Raw genomic sequence first — 19105 nt, forward strand, 5'->3', positions numbered from 1 at the left:
GATTCATTGGAAGAATCGTAAGGAAATGCAATACGAAAACAAAGGAAGTAGGTTACAGTACGCTTGTTCGCCCACTGCTTGAAAACTGCTCAGCAGTGTGGGATCCGTACCAGATAGGGTTGATGGAAGAGAGAGAGAAGATCCAATGGAGAGCAGCGCGCTTCGTTACAGGATCATTTAGTAATCGCGAAAGCGTTACGGAGATGATAGATAAACTCCAGTGGAAGACTCTGCAGGAGAGACGCTCAGTAGCTCGGTACGGGCTTTTGTTAATGTTTCGAGAACGTACCTTCACCGAAGAGTCAAGCAGTATATTGCTCCCTCCTACGTTTATCTCGTGAAGAGACCATGAGGATAAAATCAGAGAGATTAGAGCCCACACAGAAGCATACCGACAATCCTTCTTTCCACGAACAATACAAGACTGGAATACAAGGGAGAACTGATAGAGGTACTCAGGATACCCTCCACCACTCACCGTCAGGTGGCTTGCAGAGTATGGATGTAGATGTAGATGTAGATGAAAACAGCCTTAGAAATCAAATCAAGTAGCTGTAAATTGGTGATCAATGTAATTTATGCACACCTATATTATTGTTAAGAAAGTAATTGGAAGACTGTTGGTCAATGAAAAACGTTTTTCCTTATCCAAGTTACAAAGTTATTATCTAACCTCTGATAAATAACAGTATGGTAAAGTGTCAAGTATTCAAGGTTCAGTAACCAGTCAGAGCAAATAGCTGAGAAGAAATGGCATCATTAACTTACTCATTTATGGTTATTCATCTACACCAGCCAACACAGTATTACAGTATAGTCCATGCCTTTTGTCAAATAGAATGTTTCCTATGAAGCTGAAACAGTTTTCAGGACAAGAGACTTGTGGAATGTACCTTTTGTTCTGGAACTTTGATTTTTGGGAAACAAACTCTTGTGGTTATAAACCACTTGATGCACTCTATATTAGTAAACATTAGCCACATCTCATGCAATCATCACAGAGACCCAGGTAGTCTTTACAAATTCTTGTTTTAAGTTATGCCTGTTGAGGGAGGTATGGCACTTAAAATTTTCCACTCTAGTTATGTTCCACATTCCTACCTTTAATGGGACATTATTAGTGGCTTCCCAAACACTTCTCTCACTTCATTTAATCACAGTCCAGTCTTAATGGCAGTCTCTGCTAAGCACCCTAAAGTTTCTATCTCTCCCTCTGACATCGCTATAGCTGCAATGATGCTTACATATCCTAATAACTGTGGTGTTCCATTCAGCTTCACCTTCCTGCCTTCTCTTTCCATTTCAAGAATTATTAGCACTTTGTGCAGTACACTTAGTGAAGACATACCTCTTTTTGTTGCTACAGTTCCTTTTACTGTTCTTCTTGGGCAGTGGGATAACAGTAGTTGACATCCACTCTTTTGGTGTCTTCTCCTTTCTCCAAACTTCACTAATGAGACACTACATTTCTTTCTGAAGTGTTTCACCTCCTGCATTCAACACCTCTGCCATTATCCTGTCTTCTCCTGGCATCTTATATTTCTTTGGGTTATTAAAATCACTTTCTATGCCCTGTTGAGTCACTTCAATTTCTTTGTCCTCTACACCCTCTCCAGTTCTTCCCCTAGGAAGACCTTCTCAAGATTTCCAACAAACAGATCAACATGACCAAACCAAGATTTTAAATTCTGCTGTTTCCAAACACAAATCTCGTGTTTACAACTGTGTTGCAAATGGACTAAGCTTGTAATGCAATATTCCCAGTTACAACACGGGCTAAGAAAAAATTAAAAACTTCTGTGAAACATCCCCTTACAAGTAATAGTTATAAATTATTCACATATACAAAACTCATTAATATGCTGCTCTACTTAGCTTATATAACACCCCTTTCACAGAAGAAATGATAGTATTTATAACTTTTGTAATGATTTAAACACATCATTTCTAATTGACACTGTGGGTAATTTTATATTAGTAACAGATAATTTCAACCATTAAGTAAAAATGGCCACTTTTTGAACTAATATCAAACTGGATTTAAAATATAAATCAGCAGTGTAATTCACACACTTGGTCTCTAATGAAAGGACATGTCACATATCGCAATATATGTCTCCTATTTCAAAATGGAAGTCTTGCCAATGGCTCAAACATTTTAGTGTAACCCACTCTCTTATTTTCACAAATCTGTACTCCAACATTATTAAGTTGTTGCATGAAATTCAGATTCTTCTTTCAGCATTATTGCAACTTTATCTGCCAACTATCTGACTCCTCCACTTACTAGCTCTGCCACAGAGATATCATCCCAGATGTCCAACATAGTCTCCAATCCCTACTGTAATCCTTAAGCACATCCCAGAATCTTTACCCTGAGTCCATCTCCATCCTCACCCCAACAGCCCACACAACCACCTGCTCCTCAAAAATTTACACACCCAACAATTCTACATGTCCCACTGTAGCAGGTTATTGTGCTTTTATTGAAAGATTTTTGCTCTTATTGACCAACACATCCAGCCCATTGCCTGAAGCCTAACCTCTCCCATGAAAGTCGCTAAGCATGTCCTTTACTGACTGTCCACAATCCCCACTCATTTACCACCAAGATCCCTACTCATCACTGTAGATGCCACATTCGCATAAAACAACATCCCTTGTGACCCTCACCATGCAGCTACAGATCATTTCCTCTCCCAATATTCTTCAGAGTCCACATCTCATGTTCATACACCTTACCATATCCTGATGCACAACTACTACTCCAATGCATGGTACAACCATAGTCACCCACATGTCACCCTCCTATGGCAGCCTTTTTAAGGGCCATCTAGAGGAAACCCTCCTAGCCTCACAAAATGTCAAACTCCTTGATGGTTCAGGTTCATTGCTAATATCTACTTAATATGGACTCAGGGCAACACATCCTATCTTCATTCCTCCAAAACCTTAACTCATTCTCTCCTATCAGCTTCATCCGGTAACCACCAACAGTACCTGCATTTAGACAGCTGTCATGATCAGCCCTGGGTATAGTGCCATGATCAGCCCTGGGTAAACACTGCTGTAAGGCATGTTAACACTGAGCTGAACAGGATGCTCCAGACACTGGCAAAGTCTCACATGAGTGTTGTTCCAGTTGATGCTATTGGTAGGTGGGGTTACACTACACATGGCCTGCACCTTATAGGAAGGGATAAGATAAGTTAGCTTCTCTATTAGCAGGTTCTGTAAAGAGGGCCACAGTCACACATGGGATGATCCCTGTGGTTATTGGGACCAGGCAGATAGGTTTTTTTAGGTTAAAGCCAAATTCCAGACAGACACCAATCAGAGAAAATAGAAGAAAAGAAACTTTATGCACAGCAAATAGGGATAAAGCTAAGGGTGGTATCAACTTACTTCGCCAAAATATCAGGGGAAAAAAGATAAAGTAGATGAGCTGATAATGTGTTTAGATAATCTCAAAAATAAGAATGAGATTGATATACTTTGTCTGTCTGAGCATCATGTAACTGTGGGGATAGAAAACGTCAGTATGAGTGGGTATAATTTAGCATTTACACTTGTAGATCTATTATGGATAAAGGAGGAGTTGCCATTTTCATAAAACAAGGGTATAAATACAGAACTGTTGAAGTAAGCAAATTTTGTGTTGATTAGCACTTTGAGGTTTGTGCATGTGAACTTCAGCTAGATAATGTTGTGTTGATATTAGCAGCAGTGTACAGGTCTCCACTAGGAGATTGGGAGCTATTAATAAAAAAGTTTGACTCCCTATTATGCTGTCTGTCAGACAAAAAGAAGTTATTAATCTATGGTGAGTTCAGTGTTAACTTTCTAAGCAATTCTGACAGGAAAAGTGAACTAGAAGTGTTGTTAACAACATATAACTTAGAATCAGTGATCAATTTCCCTACACATATATCTCAGGACAGTAGTACTCTAATAGATAATGTATTTGTACAGCAAGAGGATGTAGAACAAACACATGCTTTCCCTGTGGTAAATGGATTATCTAACCATGATGCACAACTGATTAACTTACAAAACCTAACAGGGTGCACACTTCAGAAACCATTAAGTAAAAGTGTGAGGGTGCTCAACCCGGTATCTATAGATCACTTCAGAGAAAGTTTAGGAAAAGTAAACTGAGAAGAGGTATATAATGAGCCAAATGCTAATGATAAACGCAGCATATTTCTTGATAAATTTATATCCCTTTTTGAACATTGTTTTCCAAAGAAAATTTCTTAATTTAACACCACAAACTTTTCAAAGAAACATTGGATTACTACAGGTATTAAAGTGTCTTCAGAAAGAAAAAGAAAACTGCATGAGACAGCAAGAACTAGTAAAGATTCAGAAGTAGTTTTACACTATAAAAATTATTGTAACATACTGAGAAAAGTTGTAAGTAAATCAAGAAATATGTATGGTAGAGAAGAAATTAACAACTCCAGCAATAGAATCAAATCAATATGGAATGTTGTTAGAAGGGAGACAGGAAAAGTAACCACTGGGGTAGGTAGTATTACTGTTAAAGAGAATGAGACCATCTTAACCAACAGTACACAGGTAACCAATGTATTTAACAATCACTTCTTATGTGTAGAAGAAAAAACTGGTGAGAAAAATTCAAAAGAAAAAGACAGGCAGTACATGGAAGAGCCTGTTTTGAAAAATTTTTGTCAGACTAAGTTTCATCTAACAACCTCTTGTGAAATAAGGAAAATTATTAAATCTTTGAAAAATAAATGTTCTGATGGAGTAGGTGACATCTCTAACAAGTTATTAAAACAATGTGAATCAATTACAGCTGATGTTTTGAGTCACATCACCGACTCAGGGTATTTTTCCAGTCAGGTTAAAATATGCCATTGTCAGGCCTCTCTACAAAAAGGGGGAAACCACAGACGTCAATAATTACCAACCAGTATCCTTGCTTTAAGCATTTTCAAAAATCTTTGAGAAAGTAATGTACTCAAGAGTCGTTAGCCATCTCAACAGTAATGGGACACTTAGTAAATCACAGTTCGGAATTCAGAAATGCTGTCCCACTGAGACATCAATATTCAGTTTTACTGTTCACATAATAGTCTTTAAATAGTAAAATTCCACCAAGAGGGATATTCTGTGACTTGTTCAAAGCATCTGCTTCTGTGAACCATGACATTATGCTAGAGAAATTACAATTCTATGGTATAAATGGAACAGCATATGACTGGTTTAAGTCATATCTACAGAACAGGAAGCAAAAAGTCTCTTTATATGCTTCAAGTGATCCAAAGGAGTTTGCCACTTCATCTAACTGTGGTGAAATTACATTAGGTGTTCCTCAAGGTTCAATCATGGGTACCCTCCTGTTCCTGATATATGCGAATGACCTCCCTTCTTATGTGAAACAAGATGCTGAACTGACACTGTTTGTTGGTGATACAAGCATAATTATTAATCCAGTAAAAGAAAGTCCGGTAGAAAATTATACAAATAAGGTCTTTGGAAAAGTTATTAATTGGTTTTCTGCAAATGGGCTCGCTCTGAACTTCGAAAAAACACAGTACATCCAATTTTCTGCTGCAAAAAGTATAATTCCTTCAATAAATACAACACATCAAAAGAAGTCAGTAGCCAGGGTAGAGAATACAAAGTTATTGGGTGTAGATATAGATGAGAATCTTAATTGGAAAATTCATATTTTGGATCTCCTAAAGCGACTAGGTTCAGCAACTTTTGCAATCAGAATAATTGGCAATTTTGAGGATGTAGAAATTAGTATGCTAACATACTTTGCATACTTCCACTCTCTGATGTCATACAGAATAATATTCTGGGGCAATTCAACACTTAGGCAAAAGGTATTCGCTGCTCAAAAGAAAGTAGTTAGAATAATGTGTGGGGTTCATAGTCTCAGAGCTTGTAAGCATCTGTTTAAAAGGTTAAGAATTCTTACAACTGCTTCACAGTAGATTTACTCAGTAATGAAATTTTTTCTCAACAACATGGACCAGACTAAAATCAACAGTGACATTCATGATTACAATACCAGAAAAAAAGAAAGACCTACACTATCCTTTACTTAACCTATCATTGGCACAGAAAGGGGTAAAATGTGCTGCTATAAAACTTTTTGATAAATTACCAGATGAAATAAAATGTCTGACAGACCGCAGTAATAGTTTCAAAAACAAATTGAAATCAGACCACCTTGACAACTCCTTCTATACCATAGATGAATTCTTGAATATGAGTAAATAAATCTGAAGATATAAGCTCTCCGTCTTCAGGCCACAAGTGGCCTACCGGGACCATCCCACTGCTGTGTCATCCTCAGTGGAGGATGCGGATAGGAGGGGCGTGGGGTCAGCACACCACTCTCCCAGTCGTTATGATGGTATTCTTGACCGAAGCCAGTACTAATCGGTCGAGTAGCTCCTCAATTGGTATCATGAGGCTGAGTGCACCCTGAAAAATGGCAACAGCGCATGGCGGCCTGAATGGTCACCCATTCAAGTGCCGACCACACCCGACAGCGCTTAACTTCGGTGGTCCAATGGGAACCGGTGTATCCACTGCGGCAAGGCCGTTCCCCAAATTTGGAGATATAATATATGCATTTTGTGCCGCTTAAGGGAATGGGATAGATAACAGAAATATTCAGGTATAACTCTATAACGTAAAAAAAGAACTTGTTTCCTGTGAGCATTTCTTGTGCATTTGACATGTTCCACATCATAATGATTTTTCCATGCTACAGATCAATGGAACACAAAACTAACTAACTAACTCACCCTTTCCACTCTGAAAAAATCACTCCCATACAGCCTGGCCATCTTGGACAGCTTATCTTTAGCGACAATAATTCCCTTGCCCAGGGTGCTGAAGTCCTCATGAGAGCCATCACAGACAGGCATAACCCCGACCCCAAAACCTAATCTGCAAACATATTTCCCATACCATATCCTTACAAAACCCTAATCCTCCCATCATCCTCAAGAATAAGCTACAATGGAGCATTTCTCCTGGCACCCAGTATCACCCTAGACTGGAACAACTGAACCATATTCCTACACAAGATCCTTCCCACCCTTCCTAAAATGGTATTCTGCCATCCACTCAACGTATACAACATCCTTGTCCGTCCTTATGCTGCTGTCACACCCAACCCTTATGGAAGACCCTGATGCGAGACCTGCTCAATCCACCCACCCAGCACTACTCCAGCCCTGGCACAAGCTTACCTTATCCCATCAGAGACATGTATGCCTGTGAAAGAAGACATGTCACCATCCAACCTTGCTGCAATCACTGCACAGCTTTTTAATTATGTTGGTGTGACAACCAACCAGCTGTCCACCAGAATAAATGGCCATTGTCAAACTGTGTGCAAGAACAAAGTTGACCACCTAGTGGCACAACATGGAACAGCAGAATATGCCGAATTCAAAGGCTGCTTCACAACCCAGGCTATCCGGATCCTTCCCTCCAGCACCAGCCTTTGTGAACTATGCAGACAGGAGTTATCCTTACAACACATCCTTCGCTCCCGTAACACTCCTGGTTTCAACCCCCACTAACCCACTGTCCCCACACCTATCCCAGAAACTTTTAGTTCTCCTCTGTGGGTATACATTGGGAATTGGAAAGGAGGGGTTGGTTACTCAGACATCAGTTTTAGAGGGACTCAAATATTGTGAAGACAAGGGAAGACACAGACGGAGGACGAGGCAACACAGAAAGCTGTGGCTTCAGTCCAGAGTTGACAGAAGGAAAGAGTGAGACGTGAATATGGATTGAGAGGAAGAGAAATCAGATGTAGAATGAATAGTACCAATCAGAAATAGGAGGAAAGCAGAAAAAAATATGTCTCCCCAGTTTTCTTAGTCTACTGTTGTCCTCACCACAGGTAGTCACTCTTGTCCATGTGTCTGAATCGAATGACCCTCCAAATAATCCCTCTTTCCTCACTGAGGAAGGAACAACATAACAGTTCTGATTAGGAATTTTTCTTTCTACTTTCAAGTGTGTCTATCAAAACTGCTGGAATTTCGCCTCCTGAAGGAAAGTTCTTACCAGCAATTTTGTCTCCATTCTGATTTAACAGTTCTCTCAAATGAATGTTGCTTTTGATGCAATTCCTACTTAGACTGTTTGATAAACTACCTACACAATTTTAGGCAAGAATAATTCAGCAATTCTTCCCAAAGTTAATGACACTGTTTCTGTTTCTTATATTAAGCACTAAATCAAATGTAATGTATCTGACAAACCATTTAGTGCAACACCAAAAGTTATTTTGATCTTCTGTTGCAGAAAGATGTTAATTCCATCTTCAGACTCACTTATATATTTTTATTTTAATAATGGATTGTTTGTACTACTGTTGTTTAATACACTCCTACAATAATGAAAACATAATTAGCTCTTGCCACTGCTGCTGCTGCTGGTAATTGTGTGTTTATGGAGACTAAACATCTAAGGTCATAAGTCTCCTACACATACCCTAGGACAGAATCAGTACACTTCATCTGTCTGTGTCTAAGAGTAAATTCTATGTGCAAGGGTGAGAAAGTTTCATAAATGTTTACAAAGCATTTAGCAAAGGCGGAAGGTGCGTACAAGCCCAGTATTCCCCTAGTGGGATGTGGGAAACTGCCTAAGAAGCACATCCAGGCTGGCCAGCATGCTGGACCTTGTCATTATTCTGTCAGGCAGATATGAATGGGGGCCAGTGCACCTCCCCGTACTGGAAAATGCAACTGGCGTTTATCAATCATTGATGCACTTCTTTTGTCACTTCACTTTTGTAAATACGGAACCCAAGTACTTGAATTCTTGAACTCATTCAGAGATACGCCCATCAACAACAACATAAGGAATTTATTTATTCATTTCATGTTCCATAGATCCAGTTAGTGAGTCAATCACAAGGATATGGAACGTATCAAATTGTGCAGGTTTCAATTTAAACTTATAATAAATACAAGGTCAAATTGCACATAGTTTAATATATTAAAAACAAAGATTCCATGACTTGCCAAACGGGAAAGTGCTGGTAGATAGACACAATTAAAAAACACAGAAACACACACACAAAATCTCAAGCTTTCGCAACCAACGGTTGCTTTGTCAGGAAAGAGGGAAGGAGAGGGAAAGACGAAAGGGTGTGGGTTTTAAGGGAGAGGGTAAGGAGTCATTCCAATCCCTGGAGCGGAAAGACTTACCTGGGAAAATCCCTGACACCCCCCCCCCCCCCCCCCCCCCCGGGAATTGAACCCGGGCGCGGGAAGCGAGAACACTACCACACGACCACAAGCTGTGGACTTTCTCCTATTGTACAGATTCTGAATATTCTCCAGATCTGTAACAGAATGAATTACTAATATAACATTTTATCATGTTTAATACATTACTGGGTAATACTGTAGTTGTTTTTTTTTTTTCTTTTTTCTAAAGGGTACTGATCAGAGCACTGGGTCAGAGTGGAACATAATTTCACACACGGTTGAATCTGCATTGGTCTCCATTCCTGGTTCAACTGATCCATTATCTGGCATCGTTATTCAAATTACAATCAAACGAGATAATGAATCATACAAAACACTGTTTGTTGGGCCGTTCATTGGTAAGTAGTATACCATAAGATATTCTGTACAAACTCTTCTAAAAATCTTACTGATTATGAATAATGTTCTAGATGAAATTTTATAATAAGATTACCTTTTCTCTTACAATAACTAAGGAAAAGATACTTGTGTGTGTGTACTTTTTTGACACAGGCTGTGGCCGAAAGTTAATGCGTGTCTTTTAGTTGTGCCTTTCTGCAACTTAATATGTCATTTTATGGTATGTAGCTATCTATCTTTTCATTAATTGTTGCTATTCCAACCTGGAGTTTCACTGTTTGATTTTCTCCCACAATCATACAAATAATGACTCAAAATGTGGAATAAAACTCAGGTAGTTAAACAAGATAAAACTGCCAGAATGAGATTTTCACTCTGCAGCGGAGTGTGCGCTGATATGAAACTTCCTGGCAGATTAAAAATGTGTGGAAAAAATTCTAAACATAATTTTAAGGCACAAAATCTGCTTACACAAATAAACTTAATGATGAGAGGAGGTGTAAAAGTGTTCAATAATAACTACATTTAAAGAGTGAGAGCTGAAAATATAAGGGACAACAAAGAAATCTATTCATGAGCTGTTGAGTTAGGCACATAACAAGTGGGTTTGCAGAACACACCCTTTATCCTGTTGGTGGCAGCTACATATGGTGGCAAGGGCCACATGAAACATCAAAAGTGATCGTGCTTCAGACGTATTCAACAGTACAAAGGTTAGAAGGCATGTTACATGGTAAGTGTAGGATGGAAACGGGGGGTGGGAGGGGCCAAGAGCACACACACAATCTCATATCTATTTAATGTTCCTCAAACCATTTGTGACAGAATTTGTGAGTGATACTGTGGTTTATTGTCTTGCTGCGGGTACAAGCTGCTCGATGAGTGTTATAAGTGAACAAACCCATACACATCGTCAGACAATATGTTCCAGTATCATTTGCAAGTGAGAGGTTACAGCATACCTGTCACATATTGCATTGCATCCCCAGTAAACATATCCCTAAATGAGAATACCTCCACCACCTTCCTACAAGGTTCCCTGGTAACAATTTGTATGAAGTGTATCATGTAGTTTTGAAGTAATCATATTCTGCCACTGGCATTTACTGACTTACAGTGCACTCTGACTCTTCAGCAAAGGCAACCTTTCTACGCTCTTTGATCATCTAATGGTGATATTCCAGTATCTACGCTAATCTCAGTGCCACGTGATGGGTACAGGTAATGTCCTCTGCACCCCGTAATGAGGTGTCGTTTTTGAATGGTATAGTTACCTTGACGTAGTGGCATGAGTAGAGTTCAGTGCCCATGAGATGCTGAAGATGAGTCACACATTAGGCACCCACGATCTGATCACAATCAAACGTTCTAACGTTCTGATATTGCATGTCTTGTCATCCTGTGCTCAACTGTCATTATAGCCAGTACATGGTCTGATGACATCCTACTCGTTTGCCATAATGACAGAGGTGCTCTTTATCCAAAGCATTAGTTGTCTGTAGTTCAAGTATTCAGAAGTTTATTGTACTTGATGCAAAATGCTAATGTGAAAATGAGGAATGAATCTATACTTCTTATCTGTATTTCTTTTATCAACATATATCCAAACCTTAAACAATCACTTCAATACTTGCAATATCTGACTGTTACATGTACTTAATATTTATCAGTCGCCTTATTCTCACATCAATTCATCCCCTCTCAATTTCAACTTCTTTTCTTAGTGTACAATAAATCTAACATTATTTAAGTACATGTGGGCAATTATCTTCCAACCTTTTGTCGCTTGTGTACACATTTGACAGTCCCGCCTTTTATTCCTTCTGTTAACATGTACCCCCTTGCAATTCTTACTGGGTCAACATATGCCTTCATTTCCCAATATCCTTTGTTATGTGTTTCCCTGTATATTATACTTAACCATCCATTACTGTAAGAAAAAGTTTATTGTAAATAAATCCACAGGTCACTCCTGTATTTGGCAGTATGCAAATAAATACTCAATGCATTCACTGAAAGTGAAATCACTTGACATGATATAGATCATTTTAAAAGGAGTTTGCAGCTATCATTCATTATTTAACGACTGGGAATAATTTTTTTTAAAAAAAGTCTTGTAACATAGGAAATGAGAAGGTGAGGGAATGGTACAAGAGAGACAAACTTCTTTGCAGAAGCAACTGATGTATGTAATATTAATTACATAAAAATGATTGCTACGTAAAATCTCACTTCGGCTCATCATCAGTGAGGAAAAGTGATCAATGTAAATAAGTTTTGTAAAATACTTTCTGTTTGATGATGCACATGTACTTTACCCAAAAGATTTTGTTATGTACCTGAGTGTACATATGTTTAATTGTTTGTGACAAGTTCTGACATTAATTCTCCAATATATTTCTGATTTTTGGACCTATTCCACATAGATGACACCATTTTACTTAGGATTTGCAAGAAGAACATTATTATATCTTTTCTGTATGTAACATATACTCTGATCAGCCAAAACATTACGAACACTGCCTAATGCGATGTTGGATGCCGCCTCGTGGCGTTGGAGGTATGTGACGCAGTAACAAACGTATGTAAGCATAGCAGACATAGACAAGGAATTATCGGAGTGAAGACATGGGATACAAATTGGGAAATCCATCGAGATAAGTGAATTGACAAAGAGCTGATTATTGTTACATGGAGCCTGTGAACAAGTATCTCAAAAATGGTGAAGCTGGTCAAATGTTCACATGCTATTGTCGTGAGCATCTGTGGAATGGGGTATGAGGACAGTGAAACTACCACTATATGCTAAAAGATTCAATGTCCACGACTCTTCGCAGAATGTAGAGCTTGGAGGCTTATCTGCTCTGTAAAGTAGGATGGATGGTGATCTGATGCATCTCTGCCGAAAGAGCACAATGCTGGTGCATACACAAGTGTTTTGGAGCACTCTGTTCATCATCATACATTGTTGAATATGGACTTCGCAGTAGACCCCACCCCTACGTGTTCACATGTAGATCCAACGACATCATCAATTACAATTGCAGTGGGCACAGAACCATCAGGATGTGACCATTGATCAATGGAAAAATGTTGGCTCTTTTGGGGAATCGCAGTTTTGTCACACTAGCTAGATAGTTGTCTCTATAAATGCCATCAACGAGGTGAATGGCAGCTTGAAACCTGCAGCACACCATGGACACAGACTGTGGGAGCAGTATTATGCTATGGAAGAGATTCTCCTGCACTTGGATGGGACATGTGGTAGTAATCAAAGACACACTGACAGCTGCAAACCATCTACATCCCTTCACATTTTTGATGTCTTCCCCAACATCAATGTCATCTTTCTGCAGTATAACTGTCAGTGTTTTGGAGCCAGAACCATGCTACAGTTGTTTGAGGAGCATTATAGTAAACTCACACTGATGTCTCAGCAACAAAATTCACCTGATGTAAATCCTATGGAACCCATCTGGGTCGTTATCGGGCACCATCACCACGGACACAAATCAGCGACCCATTATTTACACAAAGTACACAAACTGTACATAGACATCTAATGCCGTATATCTCCACACACCTCCCAACAAACTGTCAGATACCTGATACACGGAAGCAGTGATGTATTTTTTTCCAAAGATGGACAAACAGGCTATTATATTAAGCAGTGGTCATAATGTTTTGGCTCATCAATGTATACTTGCTTTACAGCATGTTCTACATCCTTGCAGATCTCCTTGCTGTAGATCCATATAATAAATTGTTAGCTAATCTAATCTAACATGAATTTATTCTTAATAACAACCAATTTTCAGTTTATTCTTTTAGCTTTTAGATTTAATAAAAATAACATGGAAAGTTGACATTAACTGTTGGGAACAGCTGTGCAGAATCAGTATTCTTAACAAATACCATTCTTTTTCAGCTTGCATTTTGATGACATTGGTGTCATTTTGGCTTCCTCCTGATGGCCAATACAAAATTCTTTGTTCTTGTTGTGGTATGATCATATTGTCAAAATTTATAATTGAGTTTGGGAATCTGTTGCCAACTCCAGCTTACAATGTACCACCTATTTGTAAGTATGGCTTATTGATTAAGTTTACACATATAAAGCTGAACAGTGAAAGGCAAGATCCAACTGAACTCTCTGTATGTCTTACAGTGTTTGCATATTGCTCAGGATTAATAGCAATGGCTCTTTCGCTTTTTATTTCCACTCTTGTCATCTGCCTCACACGTTATAAGTTTAGATGTGCTCTGCCAAGGAAGGTGTGTTATATTCTGTCAAATAGGTACTTGCACAGAATTCTGTTCCTGCCACCAATACTGAATACAGTAAGTAAATGTGTTTACAATATGTTCTTGCTTTATTAATATGTTTTTTGTCATTGTACTAAACCATGCTTGGTGTTTCAGGAAGACTACACTTACGCAACTCTTGATGAGTTAGGGTCGAACAACAAAGAAACTTCTCCAGAAGAAACAAAAAATTCAGAACAAATTCAGCAATACTGGACAATCTTAGCCACTGTAATTGACCGTATTTCCTGTTTTACCTATGCTGTGTATTTAAGCATTTTACTTGCAACAAACAGTCCATAGTACATGCGTGTTTATTTTGGCAAGCATGTCATTAAGTGATTCAAATCTTTAGTGAAATCTCATTGACATCTTATTTTATGATGATCCAGACATGGAATGTTATAAAAAAGATAACACAGAATATGAAAACCATAGTATGTGTAATGTTCTAAATTAGAAGTTACTACTGAAGTATGTAGAGTGGCAAATAGAAAAAGTTAGTGTTTGTCCAACATGACACACACACACACACACACACACACACACACACACACACACACACCACTGAACTAAGGAACACAAGATTACATTGGAATAGAAATTAAAAAGGACCATGACAGAAAAGATTAAAAATCCTGAAATCAGAAACACCTTATACATGACATGTAAGTATAAGTGGAAGGGGCAAGTAGATGTAATTGTAAAGCAAAAAATTAAATACAAAGAAACTGGAAAACTGAATGTATATAAGACCTAAAAAAAAAAGAGATGAAACTGAAAAAATGGAAACTGATCCGTGCATTGTTCCTAACATTACTTTGCATTCATTTCATTCTACTTCTGTGTTCCGAGTTCTTTGATATTATTTTGATTTCTGCCTTTTTTTAATTGTTTCACTTTCCCTATCATTATTTTTTACCTACCTATTTATTGCTCTTCTTACACATTCCCTTCAGTTTCTTCACCTCTGCACTTTTACTGAATAAACAAACATGCCTGCCTGACAAAGGACTGTATCAATTTTTCTGCGTTTAGCATTTGATATGCTGTGTTTCACACAATGCTATCTAAGCATGGCAGCAAACAAACACATGATATTCCAGTCACTACAACAATTCAAATAAGGAACTACAACCTGTGAAACAATGTAACTGACACACGAATTGTTGTAGTTTCTTGACTTTTTTGTAATTGGTTTAGAACTACAATGTTGACAAACAATTAAGTCTTTGCCTTTCAAATGTGTAGGCTAAACCATATAGGGAACACAAAAGATCTGCACCCAAACTAAACCAAGGCCAATAGATTGTGTTGGAATGCTGATTGTTCCATACTGCTGTAGCATCATTTCCTGCTTAAAGGAAACAGATCTAGCTGAAAGAGACAGATCTGACAAAAAGCTAATACACACAGAAACTAAAGAAGGACTCCTGTCCTGTCAGGGCTAGTATACTAACATGCATAGTTCAAGTTACCATAATGTGTGGGGACAAGGCTATAATTAATTTCTATAATATTTCTCACCTCTTTCCAATTTTCCTTCTTTCATCTCTCCCCTCCCAAATACACTTTGCCACCCTTTCTCTTAAAAGAGGAATCCTTCCTTGTTTCCAACATAGATCTTTTATATGCCTTCATTGTGACTACATTTTATTTAGTTCCCTTCGATGACATAAACATAGTTGCCATCCTTGAAGTTTTCAGCAGTCACATGGCAAATACAGAGGATGTTACTTGGGTAATTACTACATTTGTAATGAACTAGCTAATTTGGCAAAAATGCCAAATGTTAAATTACAGTTGGGGAATACGAAGTTTATTACCAGAGGTAAAAGAGAGACTGAGTGTACAATGTGACTGTATGTACTGTGTATTTTGTGTGTGTCTTGCCACATTAACTGTAACAGACATAGTAAATTACTATTGGTTATCTATCCTGCAGATGTAAATTTGTGGCACACATAGTTTTACATTTATCCTGTAGTATGGAAATAGTTTGTCTAGAAACACTTGGCCCTGTTCCATTCTTTATCTACCCGGCACCCTCTGCAGATCTTAGGAACTGCAAGTCAGGTTTACAAATACCTTGTATAATGTGGATCATACTGTAGCTATAAGAAAAATGTCACTTCATACAGCTAGAGTGTAAGAATTGTTAAAATGTTTGGAGAACACAATGAACAAAACACAATAAAGAAGAAATTTATGTAGTTCTGATGGACAGACAAGTTAGTCAAATAAAATGGTGAAATACACAGTTTTTTTAGTGTTGTTTGACACAAGAAAATTTCACAGGGGGTTGTTATCAAGAGTTCTCTTCTGATTTTGCCATGTATGTATGTATGTAACAATGTAATAACCAGGCTGGAATACCAAAAACATTAATTAGGATAGATTGTTACTCACTGCATAAAGGATACGGTGAGTGGCAGATGGGAGGATTTGAAAGAAGACTAAGCTATTGGATGAAATCATTCATCAGATTTAGAAAAACACACAAACATTCATACATGCAGGACTGGTTAAGGTTAAGGCCAGCAGGGTTACAGAAAAAAGGATATATACCAGGGAGAATTCCCACCCATGCAGTTCAAAGAAGCTGGTGTTAGTGGGGAGGATCCAGATGGCATAGGCAGTGAAGCAATCGAGTTAAGCACAGTGAATTGCACAGTGTGCTCAGGAACTGGATGGTCTGGGTGCAGCTGTCCATCAGTTCCACAGTTTGGTAGCAGCCATTCACGTGGACAGACACCCACATGGAATGCCACACAATGGTTGCAGCTAAGTCGGTAGAACACATGATTGCTTTCACAACTGGCCCTGCCTTCGGTCAGGTAGGAGATGCCTGTGAAGAGGTTGGAGTAGGTGGTAGGAAGATGTATGAGACTGGTCTTGCAACTAGGGCTTTTACAGGGATATGAGCCACTGGACAATGGGTTGGAAGCAGGATGGAATAGGGACAGCAATTTATCCTAATTCATATTGTTATCTGTGCAATACGATACTGACAATATACAGATGTTTCTGAAAATTTCAATATCCAGAAATAATGGCCTGAAATAAATGATTAAGTGTGCACAGAAACTCTGAGAAGGTCACTGTTACACCAATCTCGGACAGTAAAAGAGCCATTAAATGAAGTGAAAATGTGAAGCAAGTAAAAGAGAGAATATTAACATGTGAGAAAGTTTGTAATAGTTCTAAAATTATGTTCACTTAAGGAAATAGGCTTATCGTACCACAGTACTTCAACAAACACAGAACATGCTGCTAGAATAGTGATGCATGTGTGGAATCAGCGGACAGAAGAGGATCATCCGCAGTGCCAAGTAGATATTGAAAAACACTATGTGATCATAGCACATGATGACACCAACTTGTTCACAGTGACTTAACTAACAATACAATTTCACCCATGGAGTGGATTTAACACAGCAACTATGAAATAGGCATTGATCTACAATATTTCACAGACTATAAGACACATTTTTTTCTTCAAAAAATTACCTCCAAAATGTAGGTGTGTCTTACATTCAAAATTAATATAAAAACATCCAATGTTTGATTTAAAATACCTGACAGTCTTAAAAATGGCCATATATTCAATGCCACTGGAAACATATCTCTATCTGGCAACACTGGGTTCAACTAGCAGCGGTAGTGCACCAATGCAAGGAACATGAGTGCGGGGGTTCACAAGTTTTCTAACACTGTCTTCCTCATACACTGCCATCACAAACTCAGAACAATGTCTGGTCTATGATGTGTCATTGCAATCAGCGGTGCCAGTGGACCTGAATTGAAAGGGCTTGTGTTACTGATAACAATACAATATTTTTGTTAATATCTACTTTCATAATAGGAAAAAATGAAAGATATTCAGGCATGCTGTTAAAGAAAACCTGGAAAAAAAGGGAGACTAGATGTTGTTGTTGTTGTTGTCTTCAGTCCTGAGACTGGTTTGATGCAGCTCTCCATGCTACTCTATCCTGTGCAAGGTTCTTCATCTCCCAGTACCTACTGCAACCTACATCCTTCTGAATCTGCTTAGTGTATTCATCTCTTGGTCTCCCTCTACGATTTTTACCCTCCACACTGCCCTCCAATGCTAAATTTGTGATCCCTTGATGCCTCAAAACATGTCCTACTAACCGATCCCTTCTTCTAGTCAAGTTGTGCCACAAACTTCGCTTCTCCCCAATCCTATTCAATACCTCCTCATTAGTTACGTGATCTATCCACCTTATCTTCAGCATTCTTCTGTAGCACCACATTTGGAAAGCTTCTAATCTCTTCTTGTCCAAACTAGTTATTGTCCATGTTTCACTTCCATACATGGCTACACTCCAAACAAATACTTTCAGAAACGACTTCCTGATACATAAATCTATATTCGATGTTAACAAATTTCTCTTCTTCAGAAACGCTTCCCTGGCCATTGCCAGTCTACATTTTATATCCTCTCTACTTCGACCATCATCAGTTATTTTACTTCCCAAATAGCAAAACTCATCTACTACTTTAAACGTCTCATTTCCTAATCTAATTCCCACACAATCACCCAATTTAATCAGACTACATTCCATTATCCTCATTTTGCTTTTGTTGATGTTCATCTTATATCCTCCTTTCAAGACATTGTCCATTCCGTTCAACTGCTCTTCCAAGTCCTTTGCAGTCTCTGACAGAATTACAATGTCATCGGCGAACCTCAAAGTTTTTACTTCTTCTCCATGAATTTTAATACCTACTCCAAATTTTTCTTTTGTTTCCTTTACTGCTTGCTCAATATACAGATTGAATAACATCGGGGAGAGGCTACAACCCTGTCTCACTACTTTCCCAACCACTGCTTCCCTTTCATGCCCCTCGACTCGTATAACTGCCATCTGGTTTCTGTACAAATTGTAAATAGCCTTTTGCTCCCTGTATTTTACCCCTGCCACTTTCAGAATTTGAAAGAGAGTGTTCCAGTCAACATTGTCAAAAGCTTTCTCTAAGTCTACAAATGTTAGAAACATAGGTTTGCCTTTTCTTAATCTTTCTTCTAAGATAAGTCGTAAGGTCAGTATTGCCTCACATGTTCCAAAATTTCTACGGAAACCAAACTGATCCTCCCCGAGGTCCGCATCTACTAGTTTTTCCATTCGTCTGTAAAGAATTCGCGT

General features: G+C 38.4%; 2 protein-coding genes across 3 annotated transcripts in view; one reads left to right on the forward strand and one right to left on the reverse strand.

Annotated features, from left to right (window-relative positions):
• The window catches only part of LOC126267318 (neuronal acetylcholine receptor subunit alpha-10-like), a 56725-nt gene extending 40578 nt beyond the window's left edge, over window positions 1–16147 (forward strand). Inside the window, exons 7-10 of the mRNA XM_049972417.1 lie at window positions 9460–9628; window positions 13558–13710; window positions 13798–13970; window positions 14052–16147. Of these exons, the coding sequence (XP_049828374.1) occupies window positions 9460–9628; window positions 13558–13710; window positions 13798–13970; window positions 14052–14237 (681 nt within the window). The 3' untranslated portion in view covers window positions 14238–16147. The remainder of the gene's footprint in view (window positions 1–9459; window positions 9629–13557; window positions 13711–13797; window positions 13971–14051) is intronic.
• Window positions 1–19105, reverse strand: part of LOC126267319 (vesicle transport protein USE1) — a 130096-nt gene that overhangs the window by 98781 nt on the left and 12210 nt on the right. Inside the window, exon 1 of one of the 2 annotated variants that reach the window (XM_049972420.1) lies at window positions 9228–9247. The exons of the other annotated variant lie outside the window; for it this stretch is intronic. The gene's annotated coding sequence lies outside the window, so the exon portion shown is untranslated. Of the gene's footprint in view, window positions 1–9227; window positions 9248–19105 lie in introns of those variants that run through there. 2 annotated transcript variants of the gene reach the window in all.

This window comes from Schistocerca gregaria, chromosome 4, assembly GCF_023897955.1.
Source record: "Schistocerca gregaria isolate iqSchGreg1 chromosome 4, iqSchGreg1.2, whole genome shotgun sequence".
Classification (NCBI taxonomy): domain Eukaryota; kingdom Metazoa; phylum Arthropoda; class Insecta; order Orthoptera; family Acrididae; genus Schistocerca; species Schistocerca gregaria.